Source organism: Somniosus microcephalus, chromosome 6 (assembly GCF_052327205.1).
Source record: "Somniosus microcephalus isolate GS21.2 chromosome 6, FLI_Smic_1.0, whole genome shotgun sequence".
NCBI classification, from domain to species: Eukaryota; Metazoa; Chordata; class Chondrichthyes; order Squaliformes; family Somniosidae; genus Somniosus; species Somniosus microcephalus.
This window is the reverse complement of record NC_140992.1, coordinates 18,818,718-18,839,328: the sequence shown is the minus strand read 5'-3', so window position 1 is coordinate 18,839,328 and position 20,611 is coordinate 18,818,718. Positions and strand designations below refer to the sequence as shown.

General features: G+C 46.5%; 1 protein-coding gene across 1 annotated transcript in view; it reads right to left on the bottom strand.

Annotated features, from left to right (window-relative positions):
- Positions 1 to 1,467: 1,467 nt before the first annotated feature.
- igsf10 (immunoglobulin superfamily, member 10) overlaps positions 1,468 to 20,611 on the bottom strand; it is a 38,050-nt gene continuing 18,906 nt past the window's right edge. The window contains exons 6-7 of the mRNA XM_085989792.1: positions 18,561 to 19,464; positions 1,468 to 4,287 (exon numbers count right to left, since the gene is read on the bottom strand). Coding sequence (XP_085845918.1) covers positions 2,379 to 4,287; positions 18,561 to 19,464 — 2,813 coding nt within the window. The 3' untranslated portion in view covers positions 1,468 to 2,378. The remainder of the gene's footprint in view (positions 4,288 to 18,560; positions 19,465 to 20,611) is intronic.

Below are 20,611 nucleotides of genomic sequence, written 5' to 3'. Positions count from 1 at the left end.
CTGGCAGACTGTGGGAGGAGGATTGCAGCCAGTACCTTGGTTTGAGTGACTTACACCCATCGTCACTCCACTGAGCGTCTCGAAGGTACCAGAAGGGTACAGGAGGCTCACCGTGATCATATTCATTGGCCCGTATTTCCCGATGCCTACGGGTGGGTATGGGCTGTGTACACACTCGTAGGGACCTCGGGAAATGCTGGCTTCAGGCATGCGGCGCTGAAAAAACGGCCATTTCCGATCTGTCCAAAACGCTCTAGACAGATCGGACGCCTGCCCTGGAGAAGGGCCTCTGCGGGGGGGGAGAGTTCCGCTTTCTGCAGAACCTCCGCCCGCTGAAAACCCTTAGAAATCATACGCCTGGTAAAAGTTTTTAAAAAAATTCTTTTTCACTCATTTTTAATTAAAAAATAATTTTAAAAAAGCTAAGTTTATTTTTAGCCCCGTAAAAAACTTTAATTACTTTTTTCAAAAAATTAAATGTTTGTTTAAAATATTTAATTTAATGTAATTTTAACTCATTTTAAAAACGTGATGGTTTTTTAAAAAATTATTTAATGGTTTTAGTGTCTTTTTGGGGTGATCTCCATTCATGTATTTGACAGGTCTATCAAAAGTATGAAGGGAGATTTCCTTCTCCTGTTGGCTCCCCATGGCCCACGTGATTCCCAGGGACGCTTGCGAACCGCTTGCGCCCCTGGGGATACCTGGCCCTGTGCGCATTTCGACTGTGGAGAGGCCCAGGAGCGGAAGTGTCCGCACCTTGGGAGCCCGCAGGTAAGTTCGTAGATTATTTTCCGATAGGAGGCATCTGCACGCAGGAAGCCTCCTGTCGGAAATTACGGGCCATTGTGTTTGGCAGGGTGTGATTGTTTTCACCTGGATCTCCCCGCATCATTAGCATTTGCTTGTATTAAATATAAATCTTCAGAAATATTGGGTAGGAGGGGCCACTTATTAATCCGCCATCCATAAATAATTTTGGATGTCTTTCCTTCCACTATCCAAATATGAACGTGCCACCATTTTGAATAGTGGTGCCATTTTGAAATTAGCATGACAACCATACATTTTATACTTTGCTGCAATTTATAGCACCGCAGTGTGATGAGAGACATCAAACCCTGTATCAAATAAAATGTGCCTTGCTTACATAGCTGGAAGCTAAATAAACACAGAAAAAAAAAATCTTGTGATGCACTTGATCTATCAGTGCATGATGCCAATGTGTTGGCTGGTGAAGAAAGTCCCACTTTATCCTAGAATCATAGAAGTTTACGGCACAGAAGGAGGCCATTCGGCCCTTCATGTCCGTGCTGGGAATGCTTCACAGAAGCTTTTAGGGAAAGTGCGCACTCGGAGAGAAGCAAGGGCTGAGAATCCAGATAGAGAAAGCAGTCACCGGTAACATAAGCCCCAAATCGATGCAGTATGTGTCCTGCATGTAATCACAGCACCAAATAACATGTCGTTATTTAAAAAAAACTTTTATTATCTTTTTTCAAAAATTGAAAGTAAAGAGCAATTATATTACATCTGACCTTTGGTAATCCTTGACTCGCAACGTTAGATGTTAAATGATGGGGATAAAGCAAGGGGCTATGCAAAAAAAAAAGCAGATGAATACTTAGACAGCGGGTCACAGTGCGAATTCTTTCTTCCTGCATGTAAAAGCTATTAGGAGGGTGTTAACATCTCGCATGTTCTACTGGTGGTGAACTTTGCCACATCTCTTACACCAATTGGACAGAGCTTTTATGCAGGGCAAGAGCTCAATGTCAAATGTCAAAGAAGCACAGAATAAATTATTACGTGAAATATTCCAGTACACGATTTTCACCACGCTCTACAACTTAGAAACTTGGTGCTTTTTCAGACAGCGAAACAAAAACGCGGTGAGGAACCGATCCGAGGTTTTCACGTGTTGGCAACCAACCCTGCCGTGCCTTTATAAGCTGTTGTTACATTTGATAATATGAAGAGTGTTCTCTCTGTCCAGTCTGTATGGGGGGGGGGGGGGGTTAATTTTAACCTAACACACTGGGTGGAACACGACGGGATAGGGTGGAGCGCCGGTTTAACTCCCCGCCCAATATTGCCCTTCGTTGACTTCAATGGGCGAGCTGTAAAACCAGCGTTGCCCCCGATCCTGTCAGTTTACTGACAGCAGGGTTAGCTTAAAATTGCATTTATTTCTTTTAATCATCCGGGAAATAAAATATTTCCTCCGTGGCTGGAATGAATCAGCCCATAGATTTTATTTTCAACACAGAAGGTTAATATTAATCTCTGTAAAAAATGTATATATATATATATATATATTCAAAAATGAATATAAGAATAGATGAATGCAAGACTTCATTTTATGAAGAGCAGTCGCTTCAGACGACCTGAATATATGTTACTCGGGAGTCACTGCCCAGCTGGCTCTTGGCTGTGCACTTGTACATCCCTGAATCCTGAGCAGTTAGCCGTTGAATGACCAATGTCCCCTGCGGGTGCAGGAGCTCGCTTCCGGTGGGCCGCCCCTTGGCGTACGTTGAAAGCACCTTGTGGTTAGGCAGTTCCCACACGATTTCTGGCTTGGGAATTCCAATCGCCATGCAGTTGAGTTGAACGGGTGAGCCAGCCATTGCGTGAACAGATTTGGGAGGTCCGTTGGTTATACGAGGCGAGTAGGCTATGATGACCACCGGTATTATTATGGAGGCGTCACCGGCATTATTGTGCGCTTTGCAAATATAATTGCCTCTATCACGTACACTCGTTTCCCTAATGATCAAAGTCCCATTTTCAAACAGGATATACCTTGCATTGATCTGAGGCCGATCGAGGACATAGCCACTTGGTACGGTCCATACAATTTTTGGCATTGGATTGCCACTGGCAGAGCAATGAAGATGCAAAGCATCTCCACTCATACTTCGTACTAATCCTAATGGCTGAGGGCGTATGATGGGTTTCTGGCCAACCTCCAAGATGATTAGTTTCTCGATGTACCCGATTTTATTCCGAGCCGCACATCGGTACTTGCCTGCATCCGCCGTGGTCGGCTTGTGAATAAGAAAGGTGCCGTTGCTTCCTGTTTGGTAGCGGGCCGTCTTGTGCCTGGCAGTGAACCGTGTCCCATTGGGAAGAACCCAGATAATCTGTGGAGGTGGGTAGCCATCAGCTGAGCAGTTCAGGACGGCGGTTGACTCGCCGTTTGCAATAATTTTCTGATTGAATGGATTCTTGAACATGGGCCTCCTCAGCATTTGGGTGACCTCTAGGTTGACTACCAAAATGGCTTCCCCGGCAGTGTTGCGGGCCACACAGATGAACTCGGCTTTGTCAGAAGCCCTTACGTTGCGGATTTCCAAAGTGCCATTCAAGTGGACCACAATCCTGCTGCCATAGTAGGGGGCGTTTAGTAAAATGTTATCCGGCATAATCCACATGATGTGAGGTCTGGGCATCCCCTCGGCCCGACAGTCAATCTGTTTCCGCGTGTGCCTCACCGCGAAATCCTTGATGACCGTCTTATTCCTGTACAAACCGTTTATGAGCGGTGGTATTGAGGCTACGTCCAGATGGAAGAGATCTGTGTCATCGCCACCAGGGTTGCGAGCAATGCACATGTACTCCCCAGTGTCGGAGGGCCGGGCGTTTTTGATTAACAAGGAACCATTGGAATGCAAGTGATAGCGATTCTTGGAGAATGATATTATTTCATTTGTCGGCAGCATCCATAATATCTTTGGCAATGGCTTTCCCACAGCCTGGCAGTCAAACATTGCAAAGTCTCCGATTTTTACCTTCAGGAATGCCTTGTACGGTTTCTTTATACGCGGCGCCGCTGTCACGACCGTCACACGAACTTTCATCTCGTCCTTGCCCAGGGTGTTTTGTGCATAACACGTATAGTCCCCTTCCTCGGCCATCCCCACTTTATTGTAGTAGAGAGTCCCGTTGCCAAACACGACGTACCTGCGAGTCCTGGTGCCGCTGTCGTCGGCCTGCAACACGTTGTTGACCATTGTCCCGTCGGGCAAGCTCCAGGAGATCTCGGGCTTGGGAGATCCGGAAGCCTTGCAGTCCACTTGAAGATCACCTCCGTACGAAACGTGCTTGTGAACGGATTGCTTGTGTTCAATCAGTGCCGGCTTCATGGACACGTCGATTTTCAGCGACATCAAGTCGTCCCCAACCTTGTTTCGGGCGACGCACACGTAGTCCCCTGCGTCCCTCTCCGTGATGGATTCGATTGATAAGGTCCCGTTGGGCAACACCAGCACACGGCTTGCCGTTCTGAAAGGAAAAATCGAGAATTTTTCAGAGAAACATAGAAACATAGAAGATAGGAGCAGGAGTAGGCCATTCGGCCCCTCGAGCCTGCTCCGCCATTTAATGAGATCATGGCTGATCATCCAAATTCAGTCCCCTGTCCCTGCCTTCTCCCCATATCCCTTGATCCCTTTAGCCTTAAAAAAATATATCCATCTCCTTCTTGAATATATTTAATGAATTGGCCTCTACTGCCTTCTGTGGTAGAGAATTCCACAGGTTCACCACTCTCTGGGCGAAGAAATTCCTCCTCATCTCTGCCCTAAATGGCTTACCCCTTATCCTTAGACTGTGACCCCTGGTTCCTCCTCATCTCTGCCCTAAATGGCTTACCCCTTATCCTTAGACTGTGACCCCTGGTTCCTCCTCATCTCTGTCCTAAATGGCTTACCCCTTATCCTTTCCGTCATAAACTAAAATTGGAAACAAGGAAAGAAAAAGAATCTAATCGAAGCCTGCATGAAAAAAAGGGGAGGGGAGAACTTTGGAGGGGAAAATGCAAAAATAAACTTTGTAAAAGAAACCTGAACAACAACGTGTATTTATATAGCGCCTTTCATGGAGTAAAACATCCCAAGGCGCTGCACAGGAGAGTAATCAGACACAATGTGAAACCGAGTCACTTAAGGAGACATTCGGACAGGTGAGCAAGTGCTTGGGTCAAAGAGGTAGGTTTTAAGTAGCGGCTTAAAGGAACAGAGGCAGAGAGGTTTAGGGAGGGAATTTCATGGCATGGGGCTAGGCAGCTGAAGGCACTGCTGCACATGAGGCCAGAATTAGAGATCTCGGAAGGTTGTAGGGCTGGAGGAGGTTACAGAGATAAGGTGGAAAGACTTGAACATAGCAAAGAATGTTGATTTTTTTTCTCACTGACTAGACAAAAAATCTAGTCCATTAAATATAATAAAAAAACATGGTTTCAGTATCATAATAGTTAGAGATTAGTGGGGGGGGGAGATTCGGTTGCTTTGTGCCTCCTGTTAGTGCCCCCTTGGGGCGCAAAGCAACTAGCGCCTGGGCACGGTGCCGCTCACACATCCCGTGATATTTAGCGGGAGGTTAGCCGCGGCGGTAGCATGCCGCGGCGCTGCACCTCCAGTGATGACGTCATCGCCATGCGCAGCGCCCCGGCCGCAAACTTGACATGCGCCTCCTAACCTATCGCCGGACGCTATGTCTCACAGGGTCAGGGTGGTGTCTTTGCGGCCGGGGCGGCGATAATTAAAGGGCAGGTGCCGGGCGGCCATTTTTTTTGGGCCGCCTGCCAGCACCTGCCCTCTCTGGCTTCTTACTGCGGGGCGCCGGCCGCGATCGGTCAGCCCGGCGCTCCTCATGAGTGCCGGGCTCTTTTCCCAGCACCCCACTCCCCTGGGCCCCGGTGTGCCCTGCGCTAGTCCCCTCCCCTTTAATCAGGGGCGGGAGGCCTGCAGTACCGCGGCGCGATGTGCCGGCGCACGTGACACTATTGCACGTAGTGCCGCGATATTCCATGGGAGCGCCCCAAGGGGGTGGGGGAGCGCGCCCAGTAGCGCCCCGCCTCCTGCTTGGGGCGCTACCATTGAATTTCAGGCACGGGAGCGCTAACATTTTCGGGGCGCTAAGAATAGCAAAGTTATCGCCCCAAAGGGTGCGTGAGCCAATTTACCCCCCTGGAACTCTAAAGCATTGGAACAACTGTAGATGGAGGGAAAATAGTAGAATTGCTTAATGATTATTTTCTCTAAATATACAACAGAGAGAAAAGCACTTGCTTACTATCCAGTTACTGATATAAAGGATTTTCAATTTTTGGTGAAGTTTAAACATTTTGTTGACGCTCATCATGGTGAGTAATGTCAGAGCAGGGGAATAGAATATGTTTCTAAACAGAAAATGCTGGAGATACTCAGCAGGTCAGATGCTGCCTGACCCATTGAGTATTTCCAGCATTTGCTGTTTATAGTTCAGATTGCCGCAGTATTTTGCCTTTTGTATTTAGAATATGTTTCTACTTTGGGCATCCACTGCCATCGTAGGCCGCGTGTGAGTGAAGGTCCCACTGTTGTCGAGTTACAGTATGCAGACGACGCTTGTGTCTGCGCTCACTCGGAGGTCGAACTCCAAACTATTGTCAACACCTTCACCGAAGCGTACAGGAGCATAGGCATTACACTAAACATCCGTAAGACAAAGGTCCTCTACCAACCTGTGCCCGCCACACAGTACTGCCCCCCGATTATCAAAATCCATGACGAGGCCTTGGACAACGTGGACCACTTTCCATACCTCGGGAGCCTACTGTCAACAAGGGCAGATGTCGAAGACGAAGTCCAACACCGCCTTCAGTGTGCCAGTGCAGCCTTTGGTCGCCTGAGGAAGAGAGTGTTTGAAGACCAGGACCTCCAACCCGGCACTAAGCTCATGGTCTACAGAGCAGCAGTGATACCCGCCCTGCTGTATGCCTCAGAGACATGGACCATGTACAGCAGGTACCTCAAAGCACTGGAGAGATACCACCAACGCTGCCTCCGCAAGATCCTGCAAATCCATTGGCAGGATAGGCGCACCAATGTCCGTGTTCTTGCTCAGGCTAGCATCGAAGCTTTGACCACGCTCGATCAGCTCCGATGGACAGGTCACATTGTCCGCATGCCCGATACGAGACTCCCAAAATAAGCGCTCGGAGCTCCGGCACGGCAAGATAGCCCCAGGTGGGCAGAGGAAACGCTTCAAGGACACCCTCAAAGCCTCCTTGAAAAAGTGTAACATCCCCACCAACACCTGGGAATCCCTGGCCCAAGACCGCACAAAGAAGCATCCGGGAAAGTGCCGAACACCTCGAGTCTCTTTGCTGGGAGCAAGCGGAAGCCAAGCGCAAGGAGCGCATGTCAACCCAAGCACCCCACCCACCCACCGTCTGCCCCACCTGTGACAGAGACTGTAGGTCCCGCATTGGACTCATCAGTCACCTGCGAACTCATTTTTAATGTGGAAGCAAGTCGTCCTCGGTTCCGAGGCACTGCCTAAGAAGAAGACTCTGTTCCGCAATGTGCCTTGGCCTCCAAACTGTGAAGAGCGCCTCCTCCTGCACCAGTGTAGGGATTTCCCCATTTCCCACACTAACCATCCTCACTAGGAGAGGAAACGCCAATTTGCGGCGAATTACGGGGCAGTTTTAGTTGGGGGAAAAATTGTGAAAGAAAATGGAAAAAACTCTACTGATGGGTTAGGAGCCACTCTGCCAAAGTTACGATCAAGGGGTGGCGTAGTGGAAGACTAGAGAGAACTTCAACACCGCTCCAGGACGATTTAAATTGTGACCTGGAAACGCTCAGCTGATGCATGTTGTTTACAAGAGTGAGAACAAACTATCACTAAGAAATTCTTTATAAAAACGATACATGTTCTAAGTGGGATACCAGATAAGAAAGTATGTTGCCATGTTTATTTGGCTCACAAGTATGAACTGGATATCCCATTACCAATATATTAAAAAAAATCAGGCTTAATGCGTTTCTCCAGCGTCTGTTTACCACAATTATTTTTTTTTAAGCTTGGTACGCATTGAATCTTACAGCACAGAAGGAGGCCATTCGGCCTGTCGTGCCTGTGCCGGCTCTGTGCCGGAGCTGTCCAATTTAGTCCCACTCCCCAGCTTTGTCCCCGTAACTCTGCAAATGAGTCCTCCTCCAGTACATGTCCAGCTGCCTTTTGGAAGTTCCTGTGGCGTCTGATTCCACCGCCCTTTCAGCTAGTGCACTCTTCCTAAAGTGTGGTGCCCAGAATTGAACACTGTACTCCAGCTGAGGGCCGAACCAGCCATTTATAAAGGTTTAGCATGACTTTCTTATCTTTGTATTCAATGCCCCTATTTACAAAGCCAAGCATCCCATACGCTTTCTTAACCGCGTTATCAACTTCAAAGACTTGTGAAGATGCAGCCCCAGGTCCCTCTGCTCTTCAAAATAGTGCCATTTAGATTATACTGCCTCTCTGTGTTGATTCTCTCAAAGTGCATCACTTCACACTTATCCACATTAAACTGCATCTGGTGTGTGTGTGTGTGTGTGTTGCATTTCCGAAACTACTGGATGAGATGGACAGGCCATCCGATGCTTTGGCAGAGGGACATATTTAAAAAAAAATGGATCAGCCATCCTAATCTGTCCAATATTCACTGGAGCTCACAAACCAATGAATGAGATGAAACAACACCTCATTATCACACTGCTCCAAATTCATAACGCACTGTTGCAATTTCCTGCCACAGTTATTAAACTAGGGGCCGCACTTACCCTTTGTTTTAAAACGTCTTCCAAGCTGTTCTTGTTCGAATATTCACTAGAGTCATGGGGGGGAAAAATTTGGTTGCTTTGTGCCTCCCGTTAGCGTTGGCAGATCGTGACGTCAGTCGAGCGTGCGACGCCCCGGTAGCGCCCCGGACCGGATATTGAGTGGCGCCCCGTCTTGCCTGCCGCTAGCAATGACAGGTTGAGGGGAGCGTTTTGCAGTCGGGAAGGGACTGGGAGAGCGCTATTTAAAGGCTTCCTGCCTTTTTTTGTTGGTGACATTTTTGCACCACATATTCTGAGAGAGAGAGAGAGACTTCTGGAGAGATTCAATGCTGTGTGAAGGAGTTTTGGGTACTGAGCAGCACTTTGCAGGTTCATTTTGATTTGACCTTCCTTACACCAATTTAGAAGAGACTATGGGGGCTGCACTCTGAGCTCTTTCCCTGGGCCTCTCCATTGTTCTTTCCAGCAGATTTGATGTACAGGTCTCTCCAGGCTGAGATTCAAGGCTGCAATGAGCAGGGTGTGGATGGAGAGCAAGATCAACCCTCCCCTTTAAGAACTGGCCAGCACCAGTGTGTCTGTGTTACATAGCAAAATATTGTGGATGCTGGAAATCCAAAATAACAACAGAAAATGCTGGAAAAACTCAGCAGGCCAGGCAACATCCATGGAGAGAGAAATAGTCAACATTTCAGGTCGAAACCCTTTGTCAGGACTCTCTCCACAGATGTTGCCTGGCCTGCTGAGTTTTTCCAGCATTTTCTGTTGTCTGTGTTCTATTGCTGACTGACATCACCTGAGCTTCGCCAGCGCTCTGAGGTAGCACCTCGCTCCTCGGCGTTAGCACCTTAAGAGAGGTGTGTAGCACCTGATTTAGCGCTCCAATCATCTCCAGGGGCAATAGAAGCCAAATTTGCAGTCGGAGGCAATAATTAGCGCCAGGCGCTAAACTTTGTGCCCGGCTGATAATTGCGCCCCAAACAGGGCGATACCGAATTTCTCCCCCATAGAGTCATAACGGCACAGAAGGAGGCCATGCAGCCCATCGAGTCCGTGCCGGCTCTCTGTGGAGCGATCCAGTCAGTCCCATTCCTCCCCGCTCTATCCCCGTAACCCTGCAAGTTTATTTCCCTCGAGTGCCTATCCAGTCTCCCCTTGAAAACATTGAGCTGTAGATAAAGGTACCTCGTCTACAACTTGTGCTCTGGTGTGTTAAAGTATACATAGTTTGACTGATGCCTAAAGTGCCAAATTGAATATATATCTTATTACTTGACAATTTCAGTAATTCTAAAGCTGGAAATGAGTCACCCTGGTAACTGTCTCCATCCTATAGCTGTCAGATACTGGCAAATTTATGCCTCTGTGTATATTTGACTAAGACCCCTAACAGGCCCTCACACAACAAAGTCACCCTTGCTGCTGTCGCTGATTAATTGCCTGAAAGTACACACTGTAGCTAACACTTTATGACCTCATCAATTTAAATCATCTTGACATTCATTGCAAGAATCATTAACACTGGGAGGCCTTTGGCAGGCAAGGCTTAGGGAAGTTGCATAAATTTGAAATGGGGGCTTGCTGGGGAGAGAAAGGAGATGTGAAGAGTTTTGATAACCGCTCCCAACAGCCTTCGCCATAACCAACAGTAACGCGTTATCACGTCCGAAGTATGCGAGACATCAGCAAACAATAACTCCTTCTCATGAGGCCCTACTCTTAAGATTTTTTTAAACAGGGGATTTATTTCTGCCTTTAAGGATCACTCCCGCTCCACCTCCCCCTCTCTCACACGCACACCGAAGGCAAGGGGGCAAACAGGCGACCTGCTCACAGCTTTCTGCGAGCAGCCATTCCTGATCCCGCTGCTAGATGTGCAAAAGTAGCTCAGGGCAGCTTGCCATTTGATTTGTGTTTTCCTCTCTCTCTCTCTCTCTCGAGACGTATCCAGCCTTCATAGGAGAATGGTCTGGCTGTGATCAAGAACTCGCTTTGTATGAAGTCCCAAGAATCAACCTGCAAACTTAGCACTCAGCACAATTCCTGGCAGCAACAATGTGCTGCATTGCTTAACGGAACCATTTTTATGTAGGAGCTTCCATTAAAAAGAAAAGACTTGCATTTATATAGCGCCTTTCATGACCACCGGACGTCCCAAAGCGCTTTACAGCCAATGAAGTACTTTTTGAAGTGTGGGTCACTGTTGTAATGTAGGAAATGCAGCAACCAATTTACACACAGCAAGCTCCCACAAACAGCAATGTGATAATGACCAGATAATCTGTTTTAGTGATGTTGATTGAGTGATAAATATTGGCCAAGGCACTGGGGATAAACTCCCCTGCACTTCTTCGAAATAGCGCCATAGGATCTTTTATGTCCACCTGAGGGGGTATACGGGGCCTCGGTTTAACGTCTCATCCGAAAGACGGCACTTCTGGCGGAGCAGCACTCCCTCAGCACTGCACTGGGAGTGTCAGCCTAGATTTTTTTTACTCAAGTCTCTGGAGTCTTGTACCTACAACCTTCTGACTCAGAGACGAGGGTGCTACCCACTGAGCCACGACGCATATAGCGATTGCAGTTAAAATGCAAAAGTAGCATGATTGAAAGGATTGTGGTAGACTTGCCAGTTGTTGCTGCAATTATTACCAAGTGGACAGTGTCTTTACATCACAGCCTAGGAATTCCTCTTGACTATATTAGCAGGCACACACTCAATATGTTTGTGTGGCTCTGCTCTGTCCAATACGGTGACCTTAACCTGCTTACAAAAACACCTGGATTAAACTGGCAGACAGGGGAATATATATGAATGTGTTCCATGTTCCCTACTCATATTGCCAGCAGTAATTTTCTGCATTGTAAACCAGATAGTGCTCCTTTCAAACACCGTTGTCTCACTTTTTGCAAATTGTCACTTAATTCAAATTTAACGTCCAACATTTTTTTGTGTTTGCCTCTAGTTCTACAAAATCTCCCATGAGTCATTTTCTGAAATTCCCCACATCAATGCCAGTTCACTCCTTTGCAATGCCGGGACAGTGAAAGGCCAAGTCCTTTGACACTGTGTTAGATCTGACTGTAGCTCGAGAGAGAGAGTTCCGATGGTATTCAGATGTTAGTATTTAAACATCTGTGACAGACAAATTCTCACGGAAATCAAGTTTACCAAATGATCAATTCATGCACTGGTGATCTCGTTGTAACATAGTTTTTTTTTAATTTCAGCAATAGTACATTCCCATGTTTTGTTCAACTGATGATAATTGAAGAATGAATGAATGGCTTGAATTTATGTAGTTCCTTATCATCTCTTTCGGAAATGTCTTAATGGATGTCATGTAAGTGGGTAGCACTCTCACCTCTGAGTCAGAAAGTTGTGGGGTCAAGTCCCACTCCAGAGACATGAGCACAAAAACCTAGGCTGGCACTCCAGTGCAGTACTGAGGGAGTGCAGCACTGTCGGAGGTGCCGTCTTTTGGAAGAGACTTTAAACTGAGGCCCCATCTGCCTTCTTAGGCGGATGTAAAAGATCCCATGGCACTATTTCGAAGAAGAGCAGGGGAGTTCTCCCCGGCATCCTGGCTAATATTTATCCCTCAACGAACATCACTAAAAGCAGATTATCTGGTCACTATCACATTGTTGTTTGTGGGAGCTTCCTGTGTGAAAATTGGCTGCTGCATTTCCTACATTACAACAGTGATTGCACAAGAAAAGTACTTCATTGGCTGTAAAGTGCTTTGGGATGCTCTGAGGTGTGAAAGGCGCTATAGAAATGCAAGTCTTCTTTCCTTCCTAGCGTCGGCGGGAAACTTGAGCGGCAGAGCGGGGCTATAAAAGGCTCCCAGAGACCAGGTAAGGCCTCAGAGCGTCGGCGGGAAACTCGAGCGGCAGAGCGGGGCTATAAAAGGCTCCCAGAGACCAGGTAAGGCCTCAGAGCGTCGGCGGGAAACTCGAGCGGCAGTGTGGGGCTATAAAAGGCTCCCAGAGACCAGGTAAGGCCTCAGAGCGTCGGCGGGAAACTCGAGCGGCAGTGTGGGGCTATAAAAGGCTCCCAGAGACCAGGTAAGGCCTCAGAGCGTCGGCGGGAAACTCGAGCGGCAGTGTGGGGCTATAAAAGGCTCCCAGAGACCAGGTAAGGCGTACTAATCTCCGAACTCGGAACTCAGAGGGAAGGAGAGAGGTAAAAAATAATCGAAGTGTGACGTCACCAGAAAGCAGGTAAGTGATTGGTTGGTGAGTATTTCTCTCTTTTTAAAGTTAAACTCTGTGGTTTATAGTTTCTAAGGTGTGATATTCATCATCTAGAATCGGGGCAGAGGGTATTTAAAAATAATATTAATAAATTTAATTAATTACATAGAATGGGAGAGCAGGTGATGTGTTGCTGCTGCAATATGTGGGAGCTGGTGGACACCATTGATGCTCACGGTGACCACATTTGCAGTAAGTGTTGGCTGCTCGAGGAATTCTGGCACCGTGTTGAAGAGCTGGAGTCCGAGCTTCAGACACTGAGACACATCAGGGAGGGGGAGAGTTACCTGGACTCTGTGTATCACAAGGTAGTCACACCAATTAGATTAATTAATTCAGATGTAGTCCATGGCCAGGGACAGGATGGTGTGACTAGAAGTGAGGCAGGTACGGGGATCCAGGAGGTAGTGTTGGAGGAGCCGCAGCCCTTGCTCTTGTCCAACAGGTTTGAGGCTCTTACTCCCTGTGAGGATGGGAACGGGGACTGCGGGGAGGATGAGCAACCTGGCCACAGCACCATGGAGCGGGGGGCCATTCAAGTGGGGGGAGTTAAAAGAAATGTTGTAGTGGTAGGGGATAGTATCGTTAGGTTCTTTGCAGCCGAGAGCGAGAGTCCCGAAGGCTGTGTTGCCTGCCCGGTGCCAGGGTTAAGGACATCTCCTCTGGGCTGGAGAGAAATTTGGAGTGGGAGGGGGAGGATCCCGTTGTCGTGGTCCATGTTGGTACCAACGACATAGATAGGACAAGGAAAGAGGTTCTGCTGAGGGAGTTTGAGCAGCTAGGGGCCAAATTAAAAAGCAGAACTACAAGGGTAATAATCTCTGGATTACTACCTGAGCCACGTGCAAATTTGGCTAGGGTAAATAAAATCAGAGAGTTAAATGCGTGGCTCAAAGACTGGTGTGGGAGACATGGGTTTTGCTTCTTGGGACACTGGCATCAGTACTGGGACAGGAGAGAGCTGTTCCGTTGGGACGGACTTCACTTGGCCAGTGCTGGGACTAGAATCCTGGCGAATTGAATAACTAGGGCTGTTGAGAGGGCTTTAAACTAATTAGTGGGGGAAGGTTTTAAGAGAGCGAAAAATAAAAATGACAGTGGAGAAGGCAATAGAGCAAGGTAGCAGTGGGGGAATTAAAAACCAGAGCGTGTCAGGAAGGGACAGAATGTATAACGATAAAGGTAAAGTAGTAAAAGGGGTAAAAGCAGGAATAAATTGTCAGAAAACATATTTGAAAGTTCTTTATCTGAATGCACTCAGCATTCGTAACAAAATAGACAAGTTGACAGTACAAATAAATACACATGGGTATGATCTGGTGGCCATTACGGAAACATGGCTGCAAGATGACCATGACTGGGAACTAAACATACAAGGGTATTTGACAATTAGGAAGGACAGACAGGAAGGAAAGGGAGGTGGGGTTGCTATGTTAATAAAGGATGGAATCACTGCAATAGTCAGAAATGATATTGGGTCAAAGGATCAGGATAGTGAAACAGTTTGGGTGGAGATAAGGAATAATAAGGGGAAAAAGTCACTAGTGGGCATAGTCTATAGGCCTCCTAACAGTTGCAACTCTGTTGGTCGGAGTATAAATCAGGAAATAGTTGGGGGTTGTAATAAGGGAACAGCTATAATCATGGGGGATTTTAACTTTCATATTGACTGGACTAATCAAATTGGGCATGGCAGCCTTGAGGAAGAGTTCATAGAGTGTATTAGGGATGGGTTCCTTGAGCAGTATGTAACTGAACCAACCGGGGGCAGGCAATCTTAGATCTGGTCCTGTGTAATGAGACAGGATTAATAAAAAATGTCCTAGTAAAGGATCCCCTTGGAATGAGTGACCATAATATGGTTGAATTCCAAATTCAGTTTGAGGGTGAGAGAGTTGGATCTCAAACCAGCGTACTGAGCTTAAATAAAGGAGACTATGAAGATATGAGAGTAGAATTGACTAAAGTGGACTGGGAAAACAGATTAAAGTATAAGACGGTACAAGAGCAGTGGTCTACATTCAAGGAGATATTTCACATCTTTCAAGATAAATATATTCCACTGAGGAAAAAGGGGAGTAAAAGAAAAGACAGCCATCCGTGGCTTAGTAAAGTAATAAAGGATAGTATCCGACTGAAAACAAGGGCATATAAAGTAGCCAAATCTAGTGGGAGGATAGAAGATTGGGAAGCATTTAAAAGCCAGTAAACAATAAATAAAAGATTAATTAAGAAAGGAAAGATAGATTATGAAAGTAAACTAGCAAAAAATATAAAAACAGATAGCAAGAGTTTCTACAGCTATATAAAAAGAAAAAGGGTGGCTAAAGTGAACGTTGGTCCCTTAGAGGATGGGACCAGGAAACTAGTGGTGGGGAACATGGAGATGGCAAAGACGCTGAACAAATATTTTGTATCAGTCTTTACAGTAGAGGACACTAAAAATATCCCAACACTGGACAAACAGGGGGCAATGGGGGGGGGAGGAGCTAAACACGATTAAAATCACTAAGGAGATGGTACTCGGTAAAATAATGGGACTTAAGGCGGATAAATCCCCCGGACCTGATGGCCTACATCCTAGAGTCTTGAGAGAAGTGGCAGTAGGGATTGTGGATGCATTGGTGATTATTTTCCAAAACTCCCTGGACTCAGGAAAGGTCCTGGCAGATTGGAAAACTGCTAATGTAACACCCTTATTTAAGGAGGGAAGTAGACAAAAAGCTGGAAACTATAGACCAGTTAGCCTAACATCTGCGGTTGGCAAAATGTTGGAGTCCATTATTAAGGAAACAGTAACAGAGCATTTGGATAAACATAATTTAATAGGACAGAGTCAGCATGGTTTTATGAAGGGGAAGTCATGTTTGACAAATTTGCTCGAATTCTTTGAGGATGTAACATACAGGGTGGATAAAGGTGAACCAGTGGACGTAGTGTATTTAGACTTCCAAAAGGCATTTGACAAGGTTCCACACAAAAGATTACTGATCAAGATAAAAAATCATGGGTTTGGGGGTAATATACTGGCATGGGTGGAAGATTGACTATCTAACAGAAAACAGAGAGTTGGGATAAATGGTTCATTCTTGGGCTGGCAATCAGTAACTAGTGGTGTTCCGCAGGGGTCAGTGCTGGGACCCCAACTCTTTACAATCTATATTAACGATTTGGAGGAAGGGACCGAATGCAACATATCCAAGTTTGCCGACGATACAAAGATGGGAGGGAAAGCAGTGAGTGAGGAGGACATAAAAAACCTGCAAAAGGACATAGACAGGCTAAGTGAGTGGGCAGAGATTTGGCAGATGGAATATAATATTGGAAAGTGTGAGGTTATGCACTTTGGCAGAAAAAATCAAAGAGCAAGTTATTATCTAAATGGAAAGAAACTGCAAAGTGCTACAGTACAAAGGGATCTGGGGGTCCTGGTACATGAAACACAAAAAGTTAGTATGCAGGTGCAGCAGGTGATCAGGAAGGCCAATGGAATCTTGGCTTTTATTACAAGGGGGATGGAGTATAAAAACAGGGAAGTCTTGCTGCCGTTATACAGGGTATTGGTGAGGCCACACCTGGAATACTGCGTGCAGTTTTGGTTTCCATATTTAAGAAAAGATATACTTGCTCTCGAGGCGGTTCAGAGAAGGTTCACTCGGTTGACTTCGAAGATGAGGGGGTTGACGTATGAGGAAAGGTTGAGTAGGTTGGGCCTCTACTCATTGGAGTTCAGAAGAATGAGAGGCGATCTTATCGAAACATATAAGATTGTGAGGGGGCTTGATCGGGTGGATGCGGTAAGGATGTTTCCACTGATGGATGAGACTAGAACTAGGGGGCATAATCTTAGAATAAGGGGCTGCCCTTTCAAAACTGAGATGAGGAGAAACTTCTTCACTCAGAGGGTAGTGAATCTATGGAATTTGCTACCCCAGAGAGCTGTGGAAGCTGCAACATTAAATACATTTAAAACAGAGATAGACAGTTTCCTAGCAGATAAGGGAATTAGGGGTTATGGGGAGAGGGCAGGGAAGTGGACGTGAGTCTAGATTCGGATCAGCCATGATCCTATTAAATGGCGGAGCAGGCCCGAGGGGCCGTATGGCCTACTCCTGCTCCTGTTTCTTATGTTCTTATGTTCTTATCTTCCTTCCTTCCTTCCTTTCTATTATTTTATCACAAACTTTCTAGACACCAAATAGAGGGAGTGGCAGAGACAAAGGTATACAGCTAAAGATTTGTAGAAGGATTTAGATTGGCTACAATACTGGGCAGACAAATGAAATTTAAGACTCAGAAATGTAAAGCCTTGCGCATCTGCCAACAACACGGTGGCATAGTGGTTAGCACTGTTGCCTCACAGCACCAGAGACCCGGGTTCGAATCCGGCCTCGGGCGACTGTCTGTGTGGAGTTTGCACATTCTCCCCGTGTTTGCGTGGGTTTTCTCCGGGTGCTCCGGTTTCCTCCCACAGTCCAAAGATGTGCAGGTTAGGTTGATTGGCTATGATAAATTGACCCTTAGTGTTAGGGGGATTAAATACGTGGGGTTACAGGGATAGGGTGGGATATGTGTTGGTGTAGGGGTTACGGGGATCGGGTGGGATATGTGTCGGTGCAGGCTCGATGGGCCGAAATGGCCTCTATCTGCACTGTGGGGTTTCTGTGATTCTGTGAACACCAGCAGCAACAACTTGCATTGATACCGCACCTTTCACGTAGAAAAACATCCCAAGGTGCTTCACTGAGGCACAGAAAAGAATAGGCATCGAAACCAAGGCGATATTAGGAGGGGGTGGGATTTAAGAAGGGTCTTAAAGAAGAAAACAGAGGTGGAGTGGTATAGGGAGGAAATTTCAGTGAAGGAATATCAAGCAAAAAAATATGCAATGGATGGACTGGATTAGGGACAATGTGTGGACGCAAACTCTTATTGTAACTAGATTTCTTTTTTTTAATCTTTTACTCTTTCTAACTCCAATAACTGACAATAAATCCCTTAAGTAACATGGCTATCTACAAACCCGGCCTGAAATTTGTCATTGACTCTTGAAGTATTTCTTAGTAAGAGCGTATTCACCTCATACAAAAGCAAAATACTGCAGATGCTGGGAATCTGAAATAAAAACAGCACATGCTGGCAATACACAGCAGGTCAGGTAGCATCTGCGGAGAGAGAAACAGAGTTAACGTTTCAGGTCGATGACCTTTTGTCAGAGGCCCGAAAGGTCATTGACCTGAAACGTTAACTCTGTTTCTCTCTCCACAGATGCTGCCTGACCTGCTGAGTGTTTTCCAACATTTTCCGTGTTCACCTCCTTATGGTTCACGGAGCAACTATTCTACGTAGGACTTTCAAAATCGTACCTATTGTCTGTTTTGCATTCACCGCTGCTCAAGTTAGCTTGAGGTGGGGTGGAAGGAATGTGTGACAAAGAATGAATGAACTGGTGGCAAGTTTAACTTAACACACCCATCGGGAAACTGGTGGGCTCGGGTACAACACTGGTTCTACACCCCACCCAATTTTACTCTTCAGCGAAGTAAGTGGAGAGCAATATTGGGCGGAGTGTAAAATCTGCGTTCCACCCGATCCCGTGGGATTCCCGCCCGACGAGTTAGGTTACAATTGCAGCAAGGGGAATACCAAGGACAGTGTCGGCTGCAAGTCAGCCAAGGAAATAAAATAAAGAGGACGTCTTACCGGTGCCACTGATCCACAACTAACTTGGAAGGTAATCTCCAAATGATTTTGGGTTTGGGATCTCCCGTGGCCGAGCAGTGGAGTTGCAGCTTATCTCCATAGTTCACTTTGGTCTTGCTCGAAGAAGCGGCAACAATCTTGGGGATCTCCTGCTTGTGTTCCACCATCAAACTTACAACCCTCCTCTCAGATCCACTGGAACTTGTAGCTATACATTCATAATTCCCACTGTCAGACGGAGTTAGGGATTTGACGTAAAGCGTCCCGTTGGTAAAGACAAAGAGTTTTGTGTTGACGAACTGCAAAGGTTTGATTTCGGTGCCATCGAAGAGCATCCAGCGGATGGTGGGTTGAGGTGTCCCCACAGCAGTGCAGGGCAGCCTGAGGTTCTGCCCAACTTGCCCTGCGATACTCTGCCGCTTCTCCTCCAGAATGGTCGGGGGCTGAGCGACCACCTGCATCCTCACCGTGACCGTGTCAATCCCGGCCGGGTTACTGGCCACACACCTGTAATTCCCTCGATCGTACACGGTTACCGCTTTAATTCTGAGGGTGCCATCAGTCCGCACCGAGACCCTCCCGTTGAATGGGCTGCTGGTTCTCACCAAGGTCCTGTTGGAAAGAATCCAGGAGATGGTTGGAGCGGGCCTGCCCTCAGATCTGCACTTCATCTCCACCGGGTACCCAGAGTGGACCGTGATGTCCTTCATTCGAGGCTCTAATATCTTGGAAGGCTGAGCCACCACGGACAGAGTGACTAGAAGTTGTTCCGAGCCGTGCTGGTTCTCTGCTGTGCAAAGGTACTGTCCGCGGTCCTGAACTGTGATCTTCTGAATGGACAGTGTGCCGTTTGGAAAGACCTCAAATTTATTGCCACGCTTGGCTTTAGCTGTGACTGTTGCACCTACAACAAGAATCAAAGATTGATTTCAAACAAATTAGCCTTCAATACGGTATCACAGTAATTAAATACTGTATTATATAAAAGGTACAACTTAATACTGTATTATGTAAAAGTTAGAACTTAATACTGTGCTATATAAAATATACAACTTAATACAGTATTATGTAAATTGTGCAACTGAATAACAAATTATACTTCGATTAACACAACTTCCAGGTGCTTTGGAAACTATTTGTGTTCCTTAAAATGTCAAATATGTGGACAGTGTGTAAACAAGAAAAAAGTTGGGTGAGTGAAGATGTTAAATTTAAAATTACAATTGTGTGAAGTAAAAGCCACAGAATATCAAAGGGAATCGTGGAACCTAAAGACATTCATTTAATGCTCAGCACAGCTACAGCTGATCCTCATCTACTGAACACATCCAGGCAAGAAGAGTAAGGTGGGCTTGTGGTTATGTTACTATGAGAACAACCCACCAAAGCAAATTAGGGCAACTGAGTTCAATAAATCAGGTAATTTTTGGACTGGTACCAGGAAAATGATTACATTATCACAAAACCCCAATTGGTTCACAAGTGCCCTTCAGAGAAGTGATCTATCACCCCTACCTGGCTTGACCTACATGTGACTCCAGCCCCACGCTACGTGGTTGACTGTTGAAGCCCTCTGAACAACTAAGTATGAGCAGTGCCTTTGCCAGTGTTGCTCATATGCTAAGAACACCATATGGGGGCGGTAAGGAAATCTTCTACGGTTTCCAGTAGTGTGCAGACATGGATTCACATTAAAATCCTGCCACAATGAGTTGTGGATATACGGCTACATGTTCAGGTGGATCAGTTGTAAGCTTGCTTGAGGCTGGTTTATATCGTACCACGTGTGTGAAACCGATAGTTGGAGAGAATGGTTCACAGCTGGCAGTGCCCATGGTCACGAGAAAGTAGTAGTGGACTAGAAGGAACAAAAGGAGCTGCTGTGCACTTTTTAAAGCCAGTTTAGTTGGTCACAGAAGCTATACTTCAGGTAGCATCAGTCCCAAAGGACGTGACAAGGTCTTTCCCAGGGGTTCTCAAACCATTGGATCCCGAGGTGATCCCTGACCACAGTTACACTGTCTGCCACATTTCAACAGCTTCCCTCAAGT